Genomic DNA, 27,523 nt, shown 5'->3' with positions numbered 1-27,523 from the left:
GCACACCTTAAACAGGGCCCTAAATCTTTTTATTAACCTGGAAATCATAATAACAAAATATACAATAGACCATTAGCAAGACCATAATACAAAAACAATATTCCAAACATACTTCAAAAACATGAAGAGGTCCTTTTACTAAGGTGCGTTAACAGATTTAGCATACGCTAATGATTAGAGCACGCTAAATTATAAGATGCCCATAGGAATATAATGGGCATCTTATTTGGTGCATGGTTAATCCAGTAGCGCATCTTAGTAAAAAAAAAAAAAAACTTCTAAGCATCTAAACCTCACCCAAAAACTTATAGAAACCCACAACTTCCAGGAGCACAATGAGTCGCTAGCAGTATAATACAGTAAATACATAGTCAATATCTACAGGAAGGTAGAAATCATTACTACAAATCAAAAATGTGGGAAATGAGCAGCTACGCACATACATAATTTTTAAAAACAAAAATCCTAAAGAGAAAAGGAGTTTGAGCGGATACTTTTTAAATATATAGCCATATTAGACTACCAAAATTATCTGTCATAAAGAGGTGGAATTTGCGACACTGATATTTAGCCATTAAACATATAAAATCCGACAGCTAAGCAGGCCTCACAAGCAGTAAGTATAACCTGGAAAACCTACACAGGATATTTCAACTTAGATGTGGACATTTAACTGCGCTTCCTGAACAGGTAACATCAGTGAAAATACATATGATTTGAAATCTTATCAGTTAGACATTTCAAATTATACATTCTCCATGCAGCCGACTATGGACTTCATAGTTTCAGAATCACTGAAGCTTTCAGTTTTAAGTAACTGTCTTTAAATTTTTAAAGGTGAACTTTAAATTAGCTTTTCTCCGGGACTTTATTTTAGGATCAAGTATAAAATAATGACTGAAAATAGTGGTATAGATGATATTGGGCTTTTTAAAAAATGAAATCGCTAAGTTATTAGATTGTAAGCTCTTTGAGCAGGGACTGTCTTTCTTCTATGTTTGTGCAGTGCTGCGTACGCCTTGTAGCGCTATAGAAATGCTAAATAGTAGTAGTAGTTCATGTTGCCCCATCTCTGCATCTATTTATTAGTAGTTACAGTTATACCTCTGCAAGATTCCGCCCCTCTCAAATCATGTCATTATGACTAATTTTAAAAACACAACACCCTTTCAAAGATGAGCAGTATTTTTGTTCCTTTATTCGAGTTTTTTAATAGGCAAAATTAATCTGATAGTGAAAGTGACTGAGAAAAACAAATGCTGAAAACTGGACAAAATACTGAAGGAGGAGGAAAAGCCCCCTCTTTCCTGCCCGGAGCACTGCCCTGCATCCTGTTCCCCTTGCAATGCAGAGTGCTGACGGTCCCGGCGCCGATTCAAAATGGCCACCGAGAGTTGAAGCGGCCTCGCAAGACTTCAACTCTCAGCAGCCATTTTGAATCGGCTCTTTCCTGCCCCTAAGCGGTCACTAGACCACCAGGGCAGTTGAATAAGTAAGGGGAGAGGAGACAAGGCTAGGACACTATTAGACCCGCCCGCCAGCCTGCCTGTTTGTCCGGAAATCCAGACAAATGGGCAGGCTGGCAAAACCCGCCCGGTTGCCCGGCCACATCCTCAAAAAGAGGAAATATCTGGGTAAAACCACACATATGGTAACCCTAGTTAATGGTATTTAACAAAGGGACACCTGTCATGGCATATATCTGTCTATATCTATATAAACAGATATATGTCATGACACTACTCAAAGTTCTGTTCAACTTACCACAGGGAAGGTTACAAAAGATTGAAGAACGATAGATAGTACCACTCTAAAAGGGTAGGAACAAAATGGTGGTGGAAAACTATACACTTTTCAGTCTGCCTCCAACAGTGGGCAAAGTAATGGAAATGCTACAAGGAGAAGACAATTCAGTACCTTGAAACAAGAGGCTTACAAGATCCTAAACAACATGGTTTCATAAAGGGAAGGTCTCGCAAAAAAAAAAAAAAAAAAAAAGCATAATTGGATTGTGTGATAAAGTAACCAAAACTAGAAGATACAGATGTTATCTACCTAGATTTCTACTACTACTGCTACTACTTATTTCTATAGTGTTACTAGATGATCGGAGAGCTGTACGCAAACATATAAGAGAATACCTATCGTCAGAGCTTACAATCTGTTTAAGACACAAAACAGCATGAACAAGAGATTAGGGAGTTCCTATATTATGGTAATGATTAAAACATAAGTATTAAATGGGCGAATAAGGGGTTAAGGATTTTAAAAAGCAGCCTCAAAAAGGTGTGCTTTTAACATGAATTTGAATAGGTTCACAGATGGAGCATGATGTACTAAGTCTATTCAAGGTGCATGGCACAGCAAGACAGGATTCTGGAGTTTGCAGTGGAGCAGGACGGAACAGATAACAGTGACTTACCTAATGAACACAGATCCTGAGGAGGGGTGTAGGGAGAGATAAGACAGGAGAAATAATAAGCAGCTACATAATGAATTCATTTGTAGGCCAGTAAGAAGTTTGAACTAAATAGGGAAATAGATTGGGAGCCAATGAAGTGACCTGATGGACTATGTAAGTGCACATATCTGTCATGCAGTAAAAGTTTTAACAGATTGAAGAGAAGAGGGATGGTTCAGCGGAAGATCTATGAAGAACAGGCTACAGTAGTCTTTGAGGTTGGTGCTGAGAGTACGGATAAGGGGTTTGGTAGTATGTTCACAAAAGAAGGAACACATTTTGTTGATGTTAAAGAAAGAAATGACAGGTTTTTGCAGTATGCTGGATATACGCACAGAATGATAGAGAAGTCAAAGGTGACCCCAAGATAGATAGGATGGCTTATCCACAGGAAAAAAAAAAAAAAGAGAATGGGGAAAAAGGAGAGAGGGTTTTAAGGGAAAAGATAATCAGCTCGGTCTTGGCCAATTGAAGATGGTGGTGTAACATCCAGGCAGCAATGTCAGACAGACAGGCTGAGAATTCAGCTTGGATTCCAGATGTAGTTTCAGGTATAGAGAGGTAGAGCTGGGAATCTTCAGTGTAAAGATGGTACTGAAACCCATAAGAGGCAATCAGAGCAACAAGGGAGCAAGTATAGAGAGAAAAGAGATTTCAAGACAGAGCCCTGAGGTACACCAACTGATAGTGGGATAGAAGTGGTGGAGGATCCACCCAGAATATATATAGCATAAAAATGTGATGGGAAAGATAATTATAAAATCAAAACAGAACAGAGCCCTGAAATCCAAGTGAGGAGAGCCTATCAAGGAGTAGATAGTGATCAACAGTATCAGAAGCAGCAGAGAGCTGAAGGAGAATAAAGACCAAAGAGGGGTAACAAACAGGAGATGGTGTCACATGGCAAGGCTAAAGCCGTAGCTGCCATCTTGATACACTCAAAACAAACTATTGGTCCACGCCAAGCAACACATAGGCATTCCTTTTTCTAATAAGCTTTTGCTATTGTTTTGGATGACTCAATATGGTAGGAAAGTCTACCTACTGGCTTCAGGCCAGATAATGGGTCAAGCATGGTCTCTGCCATCTCCTGTCAATTAAACATCCTTGATGAGGACTGAGTAAAGGCCCTTGGATCTGGCCAGAAACAGATAACTGGAGACTTTGGAAAGGGCTGTTTCTGTAGAATATATAGAGTGAAAGCCAGATTGGAGTGGATTAAGAATACCTTGAGACTAAGGAAAGTCAAAACCACGGTCATGAACACATTAAGTAGTTTGAATGTGAAAGGGAGAAGGGAGATAGGATTATAACTAGAAAGGCATACAGGGTCCCAGTGAAGATTTTTTTGAATGGTAGTGTAATCATAGCATATCTGAAGGTATCAGGAACAATTGCAGTGGAAAGTGATGGGTTGAGGATAGGACAGATGGAAAAGATGACAGTAGAGGAAATAAAGCTAAATAGATGGGTGGGAACGGCATCACAGGAACAAGTAATGAGTTTTGAGGAGAAGAAATGATGTTCAATTTCCTCTTCAGTGATTCTAGAAAAGGAAGAAAGGGTAGCAGGGGTTGAAGGAAGGTTGTGAGAAGGAAGTGGGAGAAGGGGAGATGGGAGGTTGAACTGGTAGAGAATTCAAGATTAACCTTGTGAACCTTATTATGGAAGTACTCAGCACAGTCTGGGTAGAAATTGAAGGGGGTAGGAGTGGGGACACTTTCAGGAGGAAGTTCAGTGATACAAAGGGATGGTGAGGGTTGGAGGCAAAAGAGTTTGTCAAATTAATCTAATACTTTCATTTGGCAAGTGAATGAGCTGACTGGAAGAAAGTAAGCCAATGTTTGAAGTCAGCATGGGTGCAGGATTTTACCCAAAGGAACTCAGCACAGCAGGCACAGGTAGATAGCAGATTTTGAAGGTCAGCTAATCTGGGGTTTAGTACACCTTACAGAAAGGGGAATGGGTAGAGCAAAGGAGAGAATAGTATTATAAGAAAAGAGCCTTACTGAAGGGGTCCTTTTATAAAGGCACGCTAGCGTTTTTAGTGTATGCATTAGATATGCGTGTGCTAAACGCTAGCGAAAAACATATTCCTATGGGCATCTCTAGCATTTAGCGCACGCTAAAAACACTAGAACGCCTTTGTAAAAGACCCCCTGAAAGACTTGGGTAACAGTGAATGAGAGGAGAAGTGAAACAGTGGTGGAGAATGTGCAAGGGTCAATAGCCATAAGTTTCCTAAAATGGATGTCACAATATTCACAAGTAGAGGAAATATACATTAACTAGTAAAAAAAAGGCCCGTTTCCGAAACAAATGAAACGGGCGCTAGCATGGTTTTTTTTTTTTTTTTTTGGGGGGGGGGGGGGGGGGGGGGGGGGGGGGGGGGGGGGGGGGGGGGTTGTGTTTTTTTCTGTTTTATATAAAGTCTGTCCATGGCAGTGTGTGTATGTTGTTGTGGGGGTTGTGGGCTTTGGTTGTCTGTATGGGTGTGAGTGAGAGTTGCTGATTGTCCATATTGTATGTTGTGTATTTGTTTGGGCTGGAGGGGGTGAGTCTGTGCGTGTCAGTGGGAGTCAGAAATGTAAATTAATCACGGCACTCAGGTGGTTTCGTTGCAGGCAGTTTTTGTTCTGATGAGAAGACGGAGGGATCCGTTGCAGGCAGGCAGTTGTTGAAATCAGAAGATGGAGATCTTCGGGGGGGGGGGGGGGGGGGGGGGCAGTGTCAGTGTAATTAGAGGGCAGGACATTTGGACATTTTTACCGATCACAGGAGAAGATGCGAGTTGGTTTGAGGCGTGGACCATATTTGACGTTATGTGCGGGGGCGGAGCTTAGGGCGGCTGAGTGCGGGTCAGTTTGTCCGATCACAGGAGAAGGTGCGAGCTGGCTGGAGCCGTGGACCATGGGGGAACCTGCCGGGGGAGGGGGGGCAGTGTCAGTGTAATTAGAGGGCATCCGTTGCAGGCAGGCAGTTGTTCAAATCTGAAGATGGAGTTCTTTGTTGGGGGGAGGGGCAGTGTCAGTGTAATTAGAGGGCAAGACATTTTTACCGATCACAGGAGAAGATGCGAGTTGGTTTGAGGAGTGGACCATATTTGACGTAATGTGTGGGGGCGGGGGGCGGGGCTTAGGGCGGCTGAGTGCGGGTCAGTTTGTCCAATCACAGGAGAAGGTGCGAGCTGGCTGGAGCTGTGGACCATGGGGGAACCTGCCTATCTGCATTGTGTGCTGGTGACGGTAAGCCGCTGCCTTCAATTCGATTGATCAGGCGATCTGTGCTTTTAAAGGAAATCTCACATTGAGGGAGTTTGCCCTGTAGGAGAAGAAGGATTTTAAGGGTAGCTGAGTTTTTTTTTTTGATTGGGAGTGTGAGAGTTGCATGAGGGGAGGGGAGGGGGGAGCAGTGACAGCGTGATTAGAGGGCGGGACAGTTTTACCGATCACAGGAGAAGATGAGTTGTTTGGAGGCATGCCGTAATGTGCGTGGTGCAGGGCTGCTGGCTGCTGAGTGCGGGACAGTTTTTCCGATCACAGGAGAAGATGCGAGTTGTCTGTAGCCGTGGACCATAGGGGAGCCTGCCGATTTGCATTGTGTGCTGGTGACGGTAAGCCCCCGCCTCCACCTCGCTGCGTTCTGTTTATGAACCCGCCGCACTTTGCTGCCTTCAATCTGATTGATCAGGCGTTCTGGGTTTTTTGTTTTGTTTGTGAGTGTGTGAGTTGCATGAGGGGGGGCAGTGACAGCGTAATGTGCATTTCTGTGGGTGTGTGTTAGTTTTAGGGAGGTTGATTGAGATGGAGGGGACATTGTGACAGTGGTTAGTTTTGTGTTGGAGGCTGTTTGACAGGTAAGCTGCAACTCTGTTTCTTGTGCTGTTTTTGCGACGTCGCATACGGTGAGCAGGAGGATGGGCTTCCAGCGATGTTCCTCGTCTCCGTGCTGCAGAGAAAGTGACCAGCTGTGCTGCTGATTGTCCTCCCTTGTTCTGATGCAGTTGTTAGTGATTGGTCCCTCATGCGTCTGAAGTGCACTTCCGTTGCCTGGCAACGGGTTGGCGGTCCCTTCTTTCATGCAGGTCGTTCTTATTGGTCAGTTTTGCGTCTTACGTCACGTTTCGTTGCATAGCAATGGGTGTGCGATTGTCAGTACTCCACCCTCAACGTCATCACATTCTGACGTGAGGGCAAGGCAGACACTCATGGGCAAAAGCAATCTACAGAGCTTCAACTTCCAGCTTCATTAGAACGTTGGAGGTGTGTTTTATATATAGAGATATAAAGCACAGAGAGAAAGAACATACAGGAGACATTGTCTGGGCATAGTAAAAGGAAAAAGTTGGAATTTTAGGAATGGAGACAAACATCTCCCTGAGAAAGGAAAGAGCTTGCAAAGCAGAAAATTATACTGTTATTGCATAAAATTCTTCTATCTGTAATGCAAATAAAATTTCATGTTATGAGTCCTGGTTTTCCAATTCTCACTGCAATGAGGTATTTTCATTTTCAACTAACAGAATATGATGTGATGGATTACAGAACACAGAAACAATCTCATGAAAACCTTCAGTCCCATAGATCAAGGTTTGTAGCATGAGCTGATTACCCACAAAGTCCTAGGGAACAATATTAGTTCTCACTGAACTGTAAACTTGGATTTAGGATATTATAAAAGAAAATCAAAATAAATCATACAACTGGGGACATTCCAGTAAAAAGATCCAAATACTGCAGAATGTACACTAAACAGAAGATAAAATGCTTGTTACATCTTCCCTTTAAAATACACACTTGTGGTACATTAGCAGTCAGTACACTGAACGTTTTGAGGCATATATTAGTGAGTTTAAAAAAATCTCAAAATGCGCCTCTTACGAGGAGCATATTTGGGCATTCACTGGCATTCAATTCCAGAAGTTTAGTTGAAAATAACAGATGCCTTCTTATTTTAGGGAGAGGTTTTCATTGATGAATTTTACTGCATTACTCTAGAACTCCCAATTTTTCTACACAGACATCACATATAGAGGGTGTCACAAAACGCCTAGCACCTGCCTGGGGTTACCCTGCGACCACCTGAAGGGTCTGCCCAGCCTTGCCTGCACTTGGGCTCATGCTCTATACTAGCACCCTCATCCCAACAACTAGGATCCCGCTTGCCTATGGGCTAGCCTCCCACTCTCAGGTTATTTCCCAGTGATTTCTAGGACACTAGGGCCACTCTCCAGGGGTTCCACAATTCCCAGAAACCACCCACAGACCCAAAAACATGAACTAGGAATCTTAGTATGTCCAGGACAGCAGTCAAACTAAATAAGATTTATTATCACAGAACTTGAACAGAAAAAGATGAAATCAGCAAGCAAGGGAAAATTAGGTTCTTACCCTGATAATTTTCTTTCCTTTAGTCATAGCAGATGCAGCCATTACAGATGGGTTGTGTCCATCAACCAGCAGAGGGAGATAGAGAGCACACTTTTTTCAGTGCCTCATACCAGCTTGCTCCACTGCCTCTCTTCAGTATTTGAAGCTTCCAAAGCAGTATGGCAAACCGCAATGGGAATAACATGAGCTTTCCTCACAGCGAATGATGGCCCTACAACAAAGGGCATTAACTCAGAATGGAGGGAAAGAAACATCCTCCCTGAGGGCATAAACCCATCCTCCACTGAGACATAACTGGAGGAAATAAACTCATCCTCCCGGAGGGAATAAACTCATCCTCCAAAACATGAAATTGGAGGGAATCCTGAAGATGGTTTTCCGACTTTCTCCCAAGGACGGAATCTGCAGGAAACACGAACAGAACCTGAAATAGACTTACAGCAGATAGCATCAGACAGGGAGGGATCATAGCTGCATCTGCTATGACTAAAGGAAAGAAAAGTATCACGGTAAGAACCTAATTTTCCCTTCCTTGTCATCAAGCAGATGCAGCCATTACAGATGGGATGTATCAAAGCAATCCCTAGATAGGGTGGGAACAAGCCACACCACGCGCCAGCACTTGCGCTCCAAAATGTGCGTCTCTCCTGGCAGCCACATCCAGCCTGTAATGTCGGGCAAAAGAGAGCTTAGAAGCCCATGTTGCTGCACTACAAATCTCTTGAAGAGAGAGTGCTCCAGTTTCAGCCCAAGAAGAGGAAATTCCTCTAGTGGAAAGCGCCTTAAAGGCATCAGGCGGAGGCCGGCCGGCAAGCAAATAAGCTGAAAAGATAGATTCTTTAAGCCAGCGGGCAATAGTGGCTTTAGGCGCTGGAGACCCTCTGCGAGGACCTGATAGCAAAACAGGATCAGAGGTTCTGAGTTAGTAACTCGCAGATACTGCAGCAGAGTCCTGCGCACGTCCAACAGGTGCAATTGCCCAAAAGATTCTGGAAACTCCTCCTCGACAAAGGAGGGCAAGAAAATAGGTTGGTTTAGGAGAAACGCTGAAACCATCTTAGGCAAGAAGGAAGGCACGGTCCGAACCATGACCCCGGACTCTAAAAACTGCAGAAAAGGGTCTCTACAGGACAGCGCCTGGAGCTCTGACACCCGTCTCGCCGAAGTAATGGCCACTAACAAGACGGCCTTCAGTGTCAAATCTTTCTCTGAAGCACGCCGAAGCGGTTCAAAGGGAGCACCCTGAAGAGCCTTCAGCACTAGCCCCAGGTTCCAAGCTGGACAAGGTGCACGCACGGGAGGACGGAGCCGAAGCACCCCTCTAAGAAACCGTGCCACATCCAGATGAGCAGCTAAAGACACGCTTTCAACCTTGCCACGCAGGGAGGCCAACGCTGCCACTTGCACCCGCAGGGAATTATAGGCCAAGCCTTTTTGTACACTATCCTGCAAAAAGTCCAGAATCGGCGAGACAGGAGCCCGCAGGGGTGTGATCTCTCTGGAAGCACACCAGACTTCAAACTGGCGCCAAATCCTGGCATAAGCCACGGAAGTGGAACGCTTGCGGGCTTGCAGGAGAGTGGTAATTACTTTATTGGAATAGCCTCTGCCTCTCAATTGCGCCCTCTCAATCGCCAGGCCATAAGACCAAATCGGCCAGCGTCCTCCTTAGTCACCGGACCCTGTGACAACAGGTTGGGAACCAGAGGTAACTGAAGGGGATCCTCTAGGAGTATCTGTCGGAGGTCCGCATACCAAGGCCTCCTGGGCCAATCCGGGGCGACGAGAACCACTTCTCCTGGATGCAGCCGAATCCGCAGGAGCACTTGCCCTATCAAGGGCCACGGAGGGAACACATACAGTAGGCCCGGAGGCCAGGGTTGAGCCAAGGCATCCAACCCCGCCGCGCGAGGATCTCTCCGTCTGCTGAAGAAGCACGGGACTTTGGCATTGGTGCTTGTCGCCATTAGATCGATCACGGGCTTGCCCCACTTGTCACATATCTGCAGAAACACTTCGTCTGCAAGTTCCCACTCCGCTGGATCGATCTGATGCCTGCTTAGATAATCGGCTTCCACGTTGCTCTGACCTGCAATGTGAGCTGCCGACAGAAACTGTAGATGCAGCTCGGCCCAGTGGCAAATTTGTTCGGCCTGCGCGGCTAGAGCTCTGCACTGAGTGCCGCCTTGTCGATTTATGTAGGCCACTGCTATCATGTTGTCCGACATCACTCTGACAGCCAATCCTTCCAGGGTCACTTGAAAGGCCAGAAGCGCCTGAAACACCGCTTTCAGCTCTAGGCGGTTGATGGACCACTCCGACTCCTCGGGTGTCCATACACCCTGGGCACCCCTTGCAATGTGCGCCCCAGCCTTTCAGACTGGCATGTGTCACTACTAGGCACCAATCGGGGAGCGCCAGTGGCATTCCTCGCCGCAGCATGCTGTCTGAGAGCCACTACTCCATGCTGAGTCGGGCCGCAGGGAGCCAAGAGAGTCTGCATTGGTAATCCTGAGATACTGGAGACCATCTTTGGAGTAGAGCATACTGTGGAGGTCTCAGGTGCGCTCTCGCCCAGGGCACCAGTTCCATAGTGGCCGTCATTGATCCAAGCAGCTGGACAATGTCCCAAGCTCGCGGGCATCCTCAAGAGCAGACGGACCTGATTCTGAAGCTTTGCACCGCCTTTGCTCGGGTAGGTACACATACCCCGAGGCTGTGTCGAACCTGGCCCCCAAATATTCTAGAGACTGCGAGGGGGTCAGGTGACTTTTGGCCAAATTGACGACCCAGCCCAGAGATTGAAGTACTGAGACCACTCTGGCTGTTACATGCTGACTCTCTGCAGCAGAGTTTGCTCGAAGGAGCCAGTTGTCCAGGTACAGGTGAACCCGAATACCCTCTCGCCTTAAAAAGGCAGCTACTACCACCATAACCTTCGAAAAGGTGCGGGGAGCTGTGGCGAGGCCAAAAGGCAAGGCCCGGAACTGGAAATGCTTTCCCATCACCGCAAACCTCAGAAACGTCTGGTGCGGGGGCCAAATTGGAATGTGCAAGTAAGCTTCTTTCAGGTCCAGAGACGTGAGAAACTCTCCTGGCTGTACCGCCGCAATGACGGAGCGCAGGGTTTCCATGTGAAAACGCCGCACTCTCAGGGACTTGTTTAATTCTTTTAAGTCCAGAATAGGGCGAAAAGACCCTCCTTTTCGCGGCACCACAAAGTAGATGGAGTAGCGGCCGCAGCCGTGTTCGGCGGGAGGTACCGGGGACACGGCCCCTATCTGAATCAGACCTTGTAAAGTCTCCTCTACCGCCACCCGTTTGGCAGCAGAACCGCATCGGGACTCCACAAGCACGTCGAATTCTATTCTGTAACCATCTCTGATCAGGTCCAAGACCCACTGATCTGAGGAAATGTTGGCCCACTCCTCTGCAAAGAGGGAAAGACGTCCTCCGATGACAGGACTCGAGGAGAGGGCCGGCGCACCATCATTGAGAGGGTCGCCCCTGAACTCCAGGCCTTGAGCCAGTGGCTGTGGAACGTTTGTCCGAGCAAAAGGAGTTCCTCTGCTGAAAACGGGCACGAGAAGTGAACCCAGCAGAACGCCCCGGGCGGTACCTTCGAGCTTCACGGAAGCGAGGTCTGTAAGAGGAGTGGACCGCCGCACCCTTAGAGGAAGGCCGAGGCCTATCTTCGGGCAAGCGCTGGGGTTTAGCCTCACCCAGGGCCTTCACAATTTTCTCCAACTCCTTACCAAACAGGAGAAGGCCTTGAAAGGGCAACTTCACCAACCTTTGCTTAGAGGCCATGTCCGCCGCCCAATGCCGTAGCCAAAGAAGACGGCGAGCCGCCACTGCTACTGCCATGTGTTTAGCCGAAACTCTGACAATATTGTAAAGGGCATCAGCAAGAAAGGACAAGGCAGACTCCATCCGCGGAGCCACATCTGAAAAGGGCTCCGCTCCATCACCGGGCTGTTCCACTGCCTGTTGCAACCAAGCCAGGCAGGTTCTAGCAGCATAACAACTGCATGCAGACGCCTGAATAGTGAGACCTGCAATTTCAAATGATCGTTTAAGTGCTGATTCCAGTCTACGGTCTTGAATATCCTTCAGGGCAAAACCTCCTTCAACAGGGAGGGTAGTTCTCTTTGTCACAGCTGTGACTAGAGCATCCACTTTAGGCATAGCAAAGCGAGCCATATGCTCCTCACTCAGAGGATATAATTGCCCCATAGCCCTGGAAACTTTCAAAGGTCCCTCAGGGTCAGCCCATTGAGCCGAAATAAGCTCTTGGATGGAGTCATGCAAAGGAAAGGCTCAAGCAGGCTTTTTGGTAATAGCCATCCTAGGATTCACAGAGGAGGCTGTGCCACTGGCAGGGTCCTCAATAGAGAGAGCCTGCAGGGCATCAGAAATAAGCGCTGGCAGCTCATCACTGTGGAAAATCCTCACCGCAGAGGGATCGTCCAGATCCTGAGTCACTTCTGCACCAGACTCTGGCTCCTCAGACCATGAAGGCCTGCCAGAGTCCTCCGAATCCTCGCAGCCCGACCACGGGGGGGGGGGGGGGGATGGAGGTGCAGCACTCTCTGAAGGGGAATGAGCCCTTCTGCGCTTCATATTCTGCCAATTATCAGGGAATAACGCCTCAGAGGGCATACCCAGGCTACAATCCACCGGGGGGGGGGGGGGGGGGGCATTAGAAGAGGCCCGTGCCGGGCTTTGTGGGAGAGCTCTTTTAAGCATGTATGCTTTATGCATTAATAAGACAAAATCAGGGGAGAAAAACTCACCCTGGGCACCCGGATCTCTGCCGGGGCTAGTAGCTCCCATATCAGCCTCACTCCGAGGCCTCCCCCCGGGCTCAGGACTCTCCGTCTCAGCGGAGGTCGCGCCTTGTGGTAAATTCAAAATGGCGCCCGCTGCCAGCTCAGAGCGCGAAGAATCGTCACTCGCCATGCTCAGGCTGGCTCTAACGTCTGTACAGCACGATTTACAGAGCCCCGCTGCTGATCTGCGCTTGCCACACTTGGAACAGCACTTTACTGTCTCTGCAGCCATCGCCGAAAACGGCGGTAAAATTCAAAATGGCGGTTCGCACCAAAATCGCCCCGATCGCGGGCCCACCCCGGAGGAGTCAGAAAACACTCTTACCTCACTGGATCGAGTATCACAGCTCCGGTCCCACAGAAAAAGGTAAGGAAAAACCTCTGTTCCTTTTTTTTTTAATGCTGTGAGGAAAGCAGAGGTAAATAGAACTCCGGAGGCTCAGGTGAGTGGGAAAGGGTGAACCTATGTGCCTGCATCCACTGTTGGTGGGGAAGGACAGGGAAAGCTAAGCAATGTGTCCACATCCACGGAGGTATGGGTAAGGCAGGGAAAGGGCGAACCTATGTGCCTTTAAAGTGAAGCTGCTATAGCCTCCAACACCCCTGCTAACAACTGGCAAAAGCACAGGAGCAACCTCCAGGCAGATTTTAGATGGAGCTCAAAGAAGCTGCAGCCACTCTGCTAGGGGAGATAGAGAATACTGAAGAGAGGCAGTGGAGCCAGGGTTGCCAGGTAGAATTTTTTTTTCCAGCCCAATCCGGGCCAGAAACCAGCCCAAAACCCGCCCAAACACAAACCCCGCCCCTGACACCCCCACCCCCGCGTCACCGGCCCCGCCCCCGCCGTCACCAGCCCCGCCTCCCATGTCATCGGGCCCGCCTCCCCGTCATCAGCCCCGCCTCCCACGTCATCGGGCCCGCCTCCCCGTCATCGGCCCCGCCTCCCCGTCATCGGCCCCGCCTCCCACGTCATCGGCCCCGCCTTCCACGTCATCGGCCCCGCCCAAAACGTCACTAACCCCGCCCAAAAACGTCACTAACCCCGCCCCCCGCGGCTGAAAAAAATCAAAAAGCCGCCCAAAAAGCCGCCCGGAAGCTTAAAAAACCGCCCAAAAAACCGCAACCCGCCGCGGGCAAAAATTTCCCGCGGCGGGTCGCGGAAAACCGCCCAATTGGGCGGTAAAACCGCCCACCTGGCAACACTGAGTGGAGCAAGCTGGTATGAGGCACTGAAAAAAGTGTGCTCTCTATCTCCCTCTGCTGGTTGATGGACACAACCCATCTGTAATGGCTGCATCTGCTTGATGACAAGGAATAACAAGTAACTGAATATGGATCGATTATAAAACCATCTAAACATTCATTTACTACCTGGGGAGTTTAGGAAATATAGCTGCTTACAGGTTATAACATATAACTGCTCACAGGGTCTCAGTAAAGAGATCTTTCTCTTTCTGCTCCCTGGCTGAGACTGGGAAAAATCCAGTACTGTCAGATTAGATTTGAAATCCAGAGCCAATCAGTGCCCAGGGCATCAATTTTGAAAGTAGCTGCCCAATGGTACTACAGATTGCCTTTCCATAAACTGAAACTGGAAGAGAGAAAGTCATTTTATGCAGCAGTTTAAAACTCAAAACAAGCGCCATCTGCAATTAAGAGAAATACACTTCATGAAATAATTAATATAGTTTCCAGGCTCAGAAACCCACTGTTTTGTCACGGAGAGAAATTCTATAAATGACTCACACAAAAAAACTGGCACCAGAAAAAAACTGGACCTAGGAAATATTCTATAAAGGGCGCTCCGAGTTGAGTGCTCTTTATAGAATAGCGCTTAGAGCCCATTATCGTGGATAGAGTTGAACGCTGGTATTTACACCAGCTGAAACCTGGTGTAAATGCCAGTGCTCAACTCATGGCATTGAGACACATAAATGACACTGCATACAAATTTTTGCTTTTAACACCCCCTTGGCTATGCCCCCTTTTGTGTTGTGCGCTATGGGATTTAGGCGCTCGGGTTATAGAATAGCATGCAAACAGATGTGCAGGTAAATCCTAATTAGTGTCAATTAATAGATCATTAACATCAATAATTGACTTAAGTATGAATGAATGGGCCTTAGCAAATTTAATTGCTTGAGCGTCTTGGATCGATGCTGAAATTTCAGTGCCATAATCCGGGGGATAATGTCCTCTCAAAGTGCTGATGCATTTGAGTACCTTCCTTACCAAGTAAATGAACAGTGCAGTAAGTAAAATTTAATACCAACTTGGAACCAATGAACTACACATCTGAAAAAGTGCGATAGTATAATTTACAATTTTGCCATGATTTGGATTCTGTTAGGTACTTGTGACCTGGCTTGGCCATTGTTGGAACAGGATACTGGGCTACACAGACCACTGTATCTGACCCAGTATGGCTACTCATATGTTCTTAAGTACAAAACACATGCACAATATCTGAATTATTCTCATAAAAAATTAAGGAAAACACCACATTAATCTAGGTCTTTCTATAATACTATCAGGCTTATTTTCGAAAGAGAAGGACGCCCATCTTTCGACACAAATCGCAAGATGGGCGTCCTTCTTACAGGGTCGCCCAAATCGTTATAATGGAAAGCTGATTTTGGGCATCCCCAACAGCTTTCCGTCGTGGGGATGACCAAAGTTCACGGGGGCGTGTCAGAGGTGTAGCGAAGGCGAGACTTCGGCGTGCCTAACACATGGGCATCCTTGACCCATAATGGAAAAAAAATGGCATCCCTGACGAAAACTTGGACGACTCTACTTGGTCCTTTTTTTCTTATGACTAAGCCACAAAAAAGTGCCCGAACTGACCAGATGACCACCGGAGGGAATCGGGGATGACCTCCCCTTACTCCCCCCAGTGGTCACTAACCTCTTCCCATCCTCAAAACATTTTTTAAAAATATTTTTTGCCAGCCTGTATGCCAGCCTCAAATATCATACCCAGCTCCATGACAGCAGTGTGCAGGTACCTGGAGCAGTTTTAGTGGGTGCAGTGCACTTCAGGCAGGCAGACCCAGGCCCATATCACCCCCCCCCCCCCACCTCTTACACTTGTGGTGGTAAATGTGAGCCCTTCAAAACCCACCAGAAACCCACTGTACCCACATCTAGGTGCCCCCCTTCACCTGTAAAGGCTATGGTAGTTGTGGGAAGTGTGTTTTGGGGGGCTCAGCACACAAGGTAAGGGAGCAATTTCTGAAGTCCACTGCAGTGCCTGGTTGGTGTCCTGGCATGTCAGGGGGATCAGTGCACTAGAAATGCTGGCTCCTCTCACGACCAAAGGGCTTGCATTTGGTCGTTTCTGAAATGGGAGTTTCCATTAACTCCGAAAATCAGAAATGACCAAGTCTAAGGACGACCATCTCTAGGGACAACCTAAATGTCAAGATTTGGGTGTCCCCGACCATATTATCGAAACGAAAGATGGATGCCCATCTTGTTTCGATAATACAGGTTTCCCCACCCCTTCTCTGGGACATCCTGTGAGGATGTCCTCAGGAAAACATGGGCGCCCCTTTCGATTATGCCCCTCTAAATGAATTCTCTGTCAACGAGATCATATTATGCAATGGTTTTCCTAAGTTAACATTTATGGGAATAATACTATAACTCATCATTTCTTGATCTCTTTACTGGAGGCACCACATACCTGGCTCCAAAAATATCTTTTTTCGCAAGATCAATGCCTGAAACCACCTTAACTCTGAGGACACGAGATTCTTCCTATAAAACAAGGAAAAAAAGAAGCGTTAAGGATTCCCTCTGAAGATGTGCTTCTTTGATTTCAAATGTAATGTAATTTCATTAACATACACTTCAGGCATAAATTCTGAGAAAACATGTTACAGTAAAACTTGGTAACAACAAAGTGTAACACCATCAAAAAGTGTGAAAAAACAAGTGCTGCTTAATTCAGTCTGAACTAAGGTTTTAAACAGAAAGATTGGTGAAAATATATTATGGTTTCTAGCTACATGTTTAACTGTCTACACAGTGAATTAACTATAACAGAATGACAACCAATCCACCACCATCACACTCTAATGATGGGATTCTCAACCCAGTCCTCGAGACACCAAGACAGTCTGGTTTTCAAGATATCCATAATGAATATGCATTAATAAATTTGTATGTACTACCTCCAGTGTATACATATCTCTCTCATGAATATCCATTGTGGGTATCCTGAAAACTTGATTGCCTAGGTATGTTCCAAGGTAACCCCCCCCCCCCCTCCCATTCTCAGGAACAGACTCTGTCCTACTTTTACATGACTATGATTTGAATATGTCACCAGTGCCTTAATAAAGTTACCTCAGACAGAGGTGCTTCATTAAAACACTACCCTTTAAAATACTTGAGAGGAAAAATGAGTAAATTACTGCCTCAAAGAGAAAAGATGTTATAACCAATATCAATATAAATATTTGTAAAGATCTTGGATCTTGGATATAGAATAATGCAAGATGACCTATGAGCGTTTTTAAATGACCAGTTTTTATTCTAATCAATTAGAAACTCGTTGAAATGCTAAGTAACTGTAGAATCTTGGTTAACATATGTGCACAGAACAACAAACCTAGTTAAAGCCAAATGTAAAGGTAAACCACCTTATAAATCTCAAATGTACTTTTCACAAATTCTCTCCCCCACAATCACACAGACTACAGTCACTCAGCCTCCTTCTTCACAACCCCACCAGTCTTCTCCCCAGAGATTCTAGAAAAATCCCCAGGTAACAGCTTCCTTCTGTAGCCAATCAGGTTTAAGCTATGTAAATCTCTTTGGAGACAGCTTACCAAACCTGAGCACAGCACGGCCCACCCCAAATGTTTTTTAAACATTCAAAATTACACTATAAAAATCCTTTGTTTTTGCTTTTTATTCATCTGCAACATCTTACAGCCATGCTTTAAGTAGATTTATGTGAAAACCTGCACTTTTAAACCTCTTTTAAACCCCCAGGAGATACTCACAATTTGAAACATTTTACATATAAAGTTCCATAAAATAAAGTTACAACACATCTCTGGCACCTCAGGACATCTAAATTATTTCATTTATAACAGTGCTGAAGAATTTTAAATACTTTAAATAACTATCATATAAATCAGGTGTCAGTGCCAGTCTCTTCTGGCACCCGTGAACATGCGCAAATTTTCGTGCTGTTTTTGGGTCTCCGAGCTGCTCTCTGCCCATCCCCTAAGCACTCTCTGGGGCTTTTCCACAAAACAAAAATGTCACTGTGCAAGTGTGACTGAAATCAGGGCACCACCAAACTGGCCATTCCCACTCATGTGTCCCCTCTATTAAATTTAATTTGGGCTCTAGGACCCTAAAAACTTTTAAATCTATTCCTCCTAGCTCCCAGGCTGAAAACGGGTTCCCTACACATGCACGAGTCCATGATATCACACACATGTGCAGATATGGCCAAGTTCCTCCCAAGCCGGGGCCTTTACTACCTGACTTCCCCAGCCTGAAACAAGCCTCCCATATGCTTGGAAAGAAATGGCAGCATCTGTGAATCACACAGGCCCCACCCACGACCAATGCAGATTTCAAAAACTCAAAGTTTACATTTAACATTTCTGTGTTGGCCTTTTACAAATATCCTAACCTACCAGGTACCACTGATGAACAGAAGCACAGATTATGGGAGACTGCCAATCTTACCTGCAAGTTAACCACCAAGGCAGTAATTCTCTACAGATCACCTAAAGGTAGGCGCTGGGATGACGCATGCCAAACATAAATTTTAATGGCAGTGTAAGTCTGCATTTATACTCTCCAAAGTTTGGACGCGAGCACTTACACTAGCTCAATGGCTGGCGTAAATGCTTGCCCCTAACTGTAGGCAGTTAGGCGCATAAATGCCATTATTCTATAATCTGTGCACTTAAATGCCTGACATATGCCTGACCCACCAATGTCCATACCAGGTGTATGAATCCTTGAAGTTGCATGTTCTGGAATTTGAGAGCGCAACTCACAGAATATCAAAGGCAGTTACATGCATAACTGCCAGTTAATAACAATTATAACCAATTGGTTAATGCCAATTAGCAGCTAATTAACTAAGTTATATATACAACTAACCTTACCTTATTCTATAAGTTTTGAGCACAAATTTGAGCTAGAATTAGGGTCATCATCCCTACCACCACCTCTATCTCATCCACCTTTACCTCCTAATCCTATTTTTCCCTCCATTGTCCATCCTTTATATTTCTCCTTGCAAACCATTCTCCATCCTCTAGCTACACTATCTCTGCTTCTCCTCCTTCAGTTGAGATCCCTCCATCTCCCCTTCAATCCTTTGCTCTCTTCCCTTCATCTTGGTTCCCTCAAAGCCAACTACTCTTCTCTTGTAGTCAGCCCCACATTCAGACAAGGGTCTCTCCACCTATGCTTAGATGGTACAGGCATTAATCCTATGTTTAGAAACATCATCTCCTGCTTTTCATATCTGAACACTGCCAACAAGTCACTATTCCAAATCATCTTCTTTCTAAACTGAATAAAACTCTCAACACATTCTACATCGTATTAGAACTCAGTTATGTTGGCCAGGACTGGAGGAGACACTGCCAATACCGGAGAGAATGTAAAATTTAAGGCCTGCTTACACCAGGTGTAGTGGGAGAATTAGTTTCTTTTTCTTTCCTACAATATATCTATTAATATATTCCAAAATTGGTGCTAGCCTTTTTATTAAACTACTAGGTTGCCGTATCATTCAGATTGTGGTCTTCTATAGCACATTGATCCTTCATCAATCCCCAGTTTTTACCTATGCATTTCAGTTTTCCTTCCTATGTGTTCACTGTTGCCTCCCAAAGTGCTTGTAACTTGCCATACTGTGCTATAAACCTTTTCTTTTGGGGGGGGGGGGGGTTATGTTATCTATGCAATCATCCAAACTTATCAAAGACAATTTTAAAATGGTCCCAAGAATGAACCATGCAGAAAAAACACACACTGAAGGCAAATTACTATGCAACACATACAACACTCATCATGCTCAGTGTAGGCCTTGAGAATCTGCATCCACTCAAGGCCCGATGGATCCTGGCCCCTCTGAACTCTATATTTCAGAAAGGGCAAGACCCTGTAGGCCTTGAGCATGCACAGAAGCTCAAGGACTCACACCAGGCACTAAGAATGTTGTGTTGGCAAGGTGACTGATATGCTGGACACCTCAGTGAGGAAGTAAGGAAGAAGATATGCTGGTCTATGGAAGGGAAGGTGAAAAACTAAATGTGAGGGGTAGGGGGATAGCCTTGAGCCACCCTGAGGCTGGGGGTTGGGGACAAACATTTTAAGGTGCATCTAGGAAGTCATATACCCTTGGGATAGCCCTGTTCATGCTATCTCTTAGCACTGTTAAATAAGAGCTTGAAAGCAAATTAACGGTTTACTTTATATACTAAAGTGAAAACAACTGGTCCATAATTAAATGTCTGGACCCTCATTCTAGGTATTTTGAAGATAAAACATCACATTTACTCTTATCTACTCTGCAGAGATACTCTCACTTAGAACCCACTTTCAAGCTACAGCAAAATTACATGCCCATCACAAAAATAATATAGCAGCTAAACCAAAATCCAAAAGTAATTATTTTGCAGTGTTAAGGTTTTCAAATAATTAACAAAGTGACATCAAAGGAGAAAGAAGATAAAGAAGACTAAATCTTCCTGTCATCCTTGATATCTTTGTAATACCAACTGTATCTTTTTAACCTGGAATGGTGATGCCATAACAGGTCTTTGTAAGCCACATTGAGCCTGCAAATAGGTGGGAAAATGTGGGATACAAGTGCAATAAATAAATAAACAAAGGGAAATGATGAATCTAGAGGTCTTGCACTGCAGCAGTGGAAAGGCTGGAGCTCCATGAACAGATGAAAGAAATATAAATACAAGCAGATGTTGGTGATGCAACCAAGAAGGCAGAAGAAAGGAGGAGAGAGTAAGACAAAAAAAAAAAAGGCAAGAAAGAAAGCAAAGCTTTATCCAACGCTATGCACACAGGAGCATCAGAAATTGTCACTTCTGCACAGATATGTCTTTACAAAATTGCTCCCTATACAACTAATCAGAGAGCTTTGCATTGTTTTTATTTTGTGCTATGGAAAATTTTAACCTGTCCAGTTTTTTAAAAAATGTGGAAAAAAGAATCATCAGGAGTGGCTGAAAATGATCTCTGATGTTCAAATATTTTTACTGACATACTGTAGCTAACAAAAGAAAAACAAGCCTCTCTCTTAGAGTAAAAGCCAAAGTTCAATTTATGTGTGTCAACATACCCATCAAAGCATTTAAAGGACTGAATGGGAAGCGGGCAGTATTAATTGCACCTTCAGGCTATCAGTCAGTGCTAGTTCTGCAACTCAGATAAGGATGACAGCCCTGGCTCTCACATACTGTACTGGCTTACAGTATGTTCTGTATAAATAAAGTAAGGTGTGGCCCTTCTCTACCACCATTTGAAATGTCTTCTACCATATTTTTCATTCCCTACATGCATTGGACACATGGTAACAGGCATGCAAACAAAATAATCTTAAAATGTTTTCTACAACACACGGTCCCAACACGTGGTAAGTGTACTTTACCAAGGGGGTACACGGCGCCCCCACAACACACACCAAGCCGGCATCTCTCCCTCAGGTCCAGCTATACAACTCTCTATTCGCCCCCTCCCAGGGAGGGGGGGGGGTCCAGCACATCACCCTCTCCATCCTCCTTCTCACAGTCCATCCTCACTTGCCTTGATTGTTGCAAGTGGCAGTGGCAGCGCCACCACCAGGCCACACCCCACCTCTGTGGAAACAGGAAGTTGCTTCAGGGGAGGCAGGGTGCGGCCTAGGAAAGCCCCAAGGCTGCATTGCTGCTGCCACATGCAACAATCAACGTAAGGAAAGACTGTCGGAAGGAAGACAGAAAGGGAAAGGTACTGTTGGACTCGGGTCGGAGAAGGGGGAGAGAGAGAGGGAAAGGTGCTGCTGGACTTGGCTTAGGTGAGGGAGGGAGGGAGAGGTGCTCCTGGATATGGAGGGAAGAGAAAGTGCTGCTTGACTCAATTTGGAGGGGGAGAGAGAAAGAGAGAGTGCGACTGGACTAGAGAGAGAGACCAGACTGTGGTGGGGGGCAGCAAAGAAAAGACAGCATAAAACTCTACTCCCAGGGTGGATGGGTGTGGGTGGAAGGGAAGAGAGAGAGGAGAGACAGAGAAGAGATGCTGATTATGGAGGGAGTATAGGGACAAGGGACACAGAGGGGCCAATGCTGGAAAAGGGGTGGAGCAGGGACACAGAGGGGCAAATATGGATACAGAGGGCAGATGCTGAATATGAGGGGAGGCCAGGGACAAGGGACACAGAGGGAAGATGATGGACAGGACAGATAGAGATGCAGATGGAAGATGGATAGAGAACATGGTGAGAAGAAATATCTAATAGGCAGGAGACCCTGTAAAGTCAGAAAATAAAAGCAGAAGAGACATACTGGGACTAAAGCAAATTAAAATAAAATGTTTAGACAAAAGGTGTCCCTATATATTTTATTCTGAATTTATTAATTGGGATGTCAGCTTTTGGAAGTGCACATTTCTGATATCTCTGATCAGTTTGGTAGATTTTGTTGTTGTTGTTGTAAAGATAGAGAGACTTTCAAGGTCTGAGGGTCAGGAGTAGGAACTTGATCCCCCTTTTAGAGGGGATAGTTTTTGGCCTGTTTTTGATAGAGTTGGTGAGAGAGATATGTGCTGTTTTGCAGACCTTGTGACCTACTCTGCCTTTGCAGTGTGTTTGCCTCCTGTGTGTATTACAGCAGATGGATAATTTATGTGGGCCGGTGCTGGTCCTGATTGGGAATGGTGTGCTGCGGGCAAGGAAGATGCCAGAGAGTTTGAAGCTGGCCACAGTGCACCCATTACTGAAATATGGATATTTGAGTCCTTAAAAATTATAGAGCGGTTTCACCGCTTCCTATATTTGCCACTTCCTATATTGGCAAAGATCATTCTGCATGAAAAAAAAAAAAGTTTTGACTCATCGCTAGACTTTTCTGCGATCTACAAGGATATTGTATTCATATCAATTTGAATTCAGAAAGGCCCACAGTACTGAGACGCTTTTGCTGTCTACTGTGGATGTCCTAAGATTGGGACTGGACTTTGGTGAATTTGGATATCTCGGCTGCTTTTGACACCTTGAATCATAATATTTTGTTGCACTAGCTGTGGGCTCTTGGGTTGCCAAGAGTGGTTTAGTTCATTTGTGAGGGATAGGACAGGTGATTATCATTTCATCTGCTAGACAGCTGTCAGCAGGGGTTTCACAAGGACTGTGTCTACCAGCTACATTGTTTAATATCTACATTGGGTCCCCTTTGCCATTGATTTCAGTCTTTGTTAGTTTATCATATTTATGATAATGATGTCCAGGGTTTTTTTCCTTTTTAGAACCGTGAAGGTGGCAGTAGCCCAATTAGATGAGGCTTTTGAGGCAGTGTCTAGCTGGTTGGGGGACAATAGATTGATGTTGAATGCAGGGGAAATGGAGATAATGGTGGTCTCAAGATTGGGTGTACTCAACTTTCCCAGTAAGGTGGTACTCGGTGACCAGGAAGATTTGATTGTGCAGCAGGGGAGTGTGCTTGATGCCAACCTATCTTTTAAACACAGGTGTGTGTGCGATGGTTAAACATTCATTTTTTAAACTGAAATTACTTAATAGGGTGAGGTCTTTTGTAGCAGAGGAGGATTTTCGGTTGGGTGTTGAGCAGTCTTGGCTACTGTAACACGTTGTAATGGGGCTTGCTGCAGGATGGATAGTCTCTACAGGTGATACAGAAAGCTGCTGATTGGATTTCAGTCCTCTAATATAAACATCTCCCCATTGTTGCCCAAGTTGCATTGGCTTCCTGTGGAGGCCAAGATTCAATTTATGATCCTTTTACTTATCCATCATGTGCTTTGGCGTTCTTCGGCTAGTTATCTAGCCAATGCTTTACAGATGTAATCAATCTGCATGAATGGCTTTGTGATGTGTTCCTAACGGTGCAAATACATCTTGAACAAATGAGGAAGGGCTTTTTCAGTGGCGGGTCCTGTGCTTTGTAAGCAATTGCTACTTTCTCTGAGGTAGATAACTAATATAGCAACTTTTAAGAAGCAGTTGGAGTACCAACTTTTCACCTGTTATTTGTAATAATTGTGAACAGGGCAGGATGAGTGATTGTGGTGTGGTGTACATAATGTTTTGTGGGTGGTTGAGGGAGGAGTGAAGGGTGTGTGGGGGGGGAGAGGATAGAGTTTATTCGGTATACGTATGGGTGCTATGTTTTATTGTGAAGGTAGAGCAATACTATTTCTCTAAGTAATGCCACACTGGGAAAAGACCAAGGGTCCATCGAGCCCAGCATCCTGTCCACGACAGCGGCCAATCCAGGCCAAGGGCATCTGGCAAGCTTCCCAAACGTACAAACATTCTATACATGTTATTCCTGGAATTGTGGATTTTTCCCAAGTCCATTTAGTAGCGGTTTATGGACTTGTCCTTTAGGAAACCGTCTAACCCCTTTTTAAACTCTGCCAAGCTAACCGCCTTCACCACATTCTCCGGCAACGAATTCCAGAGTTTAATTACACGTTGGGTGAAGAAACATTTTCTCCGATTTGTTTTAAATTTACTACACTGTAGTTTCATCGCATGCCCCCTAGTCCTAGTATTTTTGGAAAGCGTGAACAGATGCTTCACATCCACCTGTTCCACTCCACTCATTATTTTATATATCTCTATCATGACCCCCCTCAGCCGTCTCTTCTCCAAGCTGAAAAGCCTTAGCCTCCTTAGTCTTTCTTCATAGGGCAGTCGTCCCATCCCCGCTATCATTTTAGTCGCCCTTCGCTGCACCTTTTCCAATTCTGCTATATCTTTCTTGAGATGCGGTGACCAGAATTGGACACAATACTCAAGGTGCAGTCGCACCATGGAGCGATACAACGGCATTATAACATCCCCACACCTGTTTTCCATGCCTTTCCTAATAATACCCAACATTCTATTCACTTTCCTAGCCGCAGCAGCACACTGAGCAGAAGGTTTCAGCGTATTATCGACGACGACACCCAGATCCCTTTCTTGGTCCGTAACTCCTAACATGGAACCTTGCATGACGTAGCTATAATTCGGGTTCTTTTTTCCCACATGCATCACCTTGCACTTGCTCACATTAAACGTCATCTGCCATTTAGCCGCCCAGTCTCCCAGTCTCGTAAGGTCCTTCTGTAATTTTTCACAATCCTGTCATGAGTTAATGACTTTGAATAACTTTGTGTCATCAGCAAATTTAATTACCTCGCTAGTTACTCCCATCTCTAAATCATTTATAAATATATTAAAAAGCAGCGGTCCTAGCACAGACTCCTGAGGAACCCCACTAACTACCCTTCTCCATTGTGAATACTGCCCATTTAACCCCACTCTCTGTTTCCTATCCTTCAACCAGTTTTTAATCCACAATAGGACTTTTCCTCCTATCCCATGACCCTCCAATTTCCTCTGTAGCCTTTCATGCGGTACCTTGTCAAACGCCTTTTGAAAATCCAGATACACAATAGTATTGCTGTTCAAGCAGAGTCTGACTTCTTAAGATTTCCAGTTCTTTTATCTGGCTTCATATCTCTACTACTGATCTGTGGTCCCGTTTCATATTTGTTGAGCGTCTTCTATGCTTTGCATGTGTGACCAGAGTGCGGTGTACTGCCAGCATGTAGTTTCTGTGAGCGATCTTGTAGCAGTCCTATAACATAGGCAACCATGACACCCTGTCCCGGCCCCTTAGCACTCTAAACCCAAATTAATAAATGACAACACATGCACTTTATAATTAAGTGGGAACAACTTGGCCACAGCTTTATTAAAAGACATGACTGTATTTAACACCATCAAAAACGGGATACCCGAGCCAAACTATAAGCTCTTAAAAGCTACAAATAAAGCACCCAGTCCGCCACCATAAGCAATACTGACCAATGCACTATATGCTGTGCCCAGGATGCTCCTGCCACACAGCAAGGTGCATCCAACCCAGGTGCAGTGAATCCATCTACACCAAACCGCAACTTGATGTATTAGCACTCCTCCAAATCACTCAGGCGTGGGTATTCCCACCCTCCAAGGTGTGACATGAGTGGAATAAAAGAAATCATAAGTAAAGCAAGGGATGAGTGGGAGGGTAGGTTGCTCCCACCTGTGTCCTCAGGGACAAAGAGGGCGTGCCCAGTAACTATGTGGGCTTTAAGCCTATGGTTCCAATCCCTCCTTTTCCGGCAAGGAGCCCGGGTTGGCACAAAAGCTCTCTTCTAGCCACCAAGGCTCTACTGCAGCTGAACCTCCCCCCTTCGCCAGGGTGTGGGTGGACGGGTGCACTCCGGCCCTCCGCCTTATTATTTTGTTCTGTTTTCTCACTAGGTGGTACATTGGTGTTTTAGGGACCAGTGTAATATTTACAGTGCTGCCTTTTCACACAAGCTTGTTGCTGTTTGAGTCCTGGGAATTCGTGTTCTATGGTAAGGTTCCAACTGTGCTTTTGCACAAGTTTATGCACAGTGTTTTTGAAGTGGAATGATTGTATGTTTTGCAGTACCTGATATCTGTTAAGGTGCAGGAAGAGCCTGTTAATCTTGCAACTCCCAATCTCATGAGACAGCAAAATCAACAAGCTCTCAGGGTGAGGGAGGCAGACTGGCTGCGGGCAGGTGGGATGTGTGCGAGAGAGATAGAGAGTGATGGAATGAAGACTGGCTGCAGGCCTCTATGGAGGTATAGGCATCATCTACGAACACTTTTTTCAAGTTAGCTTTAATTAAGTTGCTGCCTCTGTCTACTCTTGGGCCTTCCTTCTGCCACACTGTAAAATGAAGGCCTGGGAAGAAATACAGTAATTTGGCAAAGGCAGAAAAGGGAATACCCACAGGTAACAAAAATGACTCTTACAGAACTTCTTCTTTTTGCTTCGGTGTATTTGTTATGGTATAAGCCAATCATCAGAATTAAATGTGTAGCATGATGTTGTGTTGGATCAGATACATATATATACACCAATATATTTGTGCAGCTTTTAAATAGAAAATAGTTTCATTTCAAGCCCCTCTCTCTCCATTCCTTTTTCTGGGAACTTCTGAGAGCAGGGATAGTTAATTACAAACACTTAACAAACACAAAAGAGCTTCCTCTGCCCTCCCACCTAACAAAGGCATGACTAAGGTGGGCACCTGAATATCCTATTGAAAACAAAGAACTCAGAGGAAGCATAAACAGGACATTTGCTTGTCAAAGGTATACCTGCCCCTCCCATCAGCTTTCAGACATGTGCAGAAAGGAAGGACTTGTAATGTGTATCTGCCCCAGAGACTGAGCAGGAATCCAGACAGCACGTCTCGTGATGTCATAAGACATGAGACCAGGACTCAGGGGTCGTGTGCAAACATGAGACCAGGACTCAGGGGTCGTGTGCAAAAAACCAGGAAGCCAGCAAAGATCCACATGGCATATCCTCCTGCAGCTTGCAAGGTATAAAAGGACAAGCTGTTTCCCAAGAGCAGATTCTCTTCAGCTGCAAGCAACTCAGATCCATTCACTGCAGAAGCCCTCCTGTCCTAACCATGTGCATATCAATCAGCTGGACCACAGCATGCTTGTAACAAGGACTTGTAAGTTAACCTACCTGCTACTTTGTTCTATTTTATGCACAGATTACCTGTAAAGATCTCTTAAAACCTACCTCTCG

The 27,523-nt window shown here is 45.4% G+C and overlaps 1 protein-coding gene across 2 annotated transcripts in view; it reads right to left on the bottom strand.

Moving 5' to 3' along the window:
* NEDD4L (NEDD4 like E3 ubiquitin protein ligase) overlaps window positions 1-27,523 on the bottom strand; it is a 757,870-nt gene that overhangs the window by 517,261 nt on the left and 213,086 nt on the right. For both annotated transcript variants that reach the window (XM_030192990.1, XM_030192991.1), the window contains exon 2: window positions 16,372-16,445. In XM_030192990.1, the coding sequence (XP_030048850.1) occupies window positions 16,372-16,445 (74 nt within the window). The remainder of the gene's footprint in view (window positions 1-16,371; window positions 16,446-27,523) is intronic.

This window comes from Microcaecilia unicolor, chromosome 2 (genome assembly GCF_901765095.1).
Source record: "Microcaecilia unicolor chromosome 2, aMicUni1.1, whole genome shotgun sequence".
Taxonomy (NCBI): domain Eukaryota; kingdom Metazoa; phylum Chordata; class Amphibia; order Gymnophiona; family Siphonopidae; genus Microcaecilia; species Microcaecilia unicolor.
This window is presented reverse-complemented; position numbering and strand designations above follow the sequence as displayed.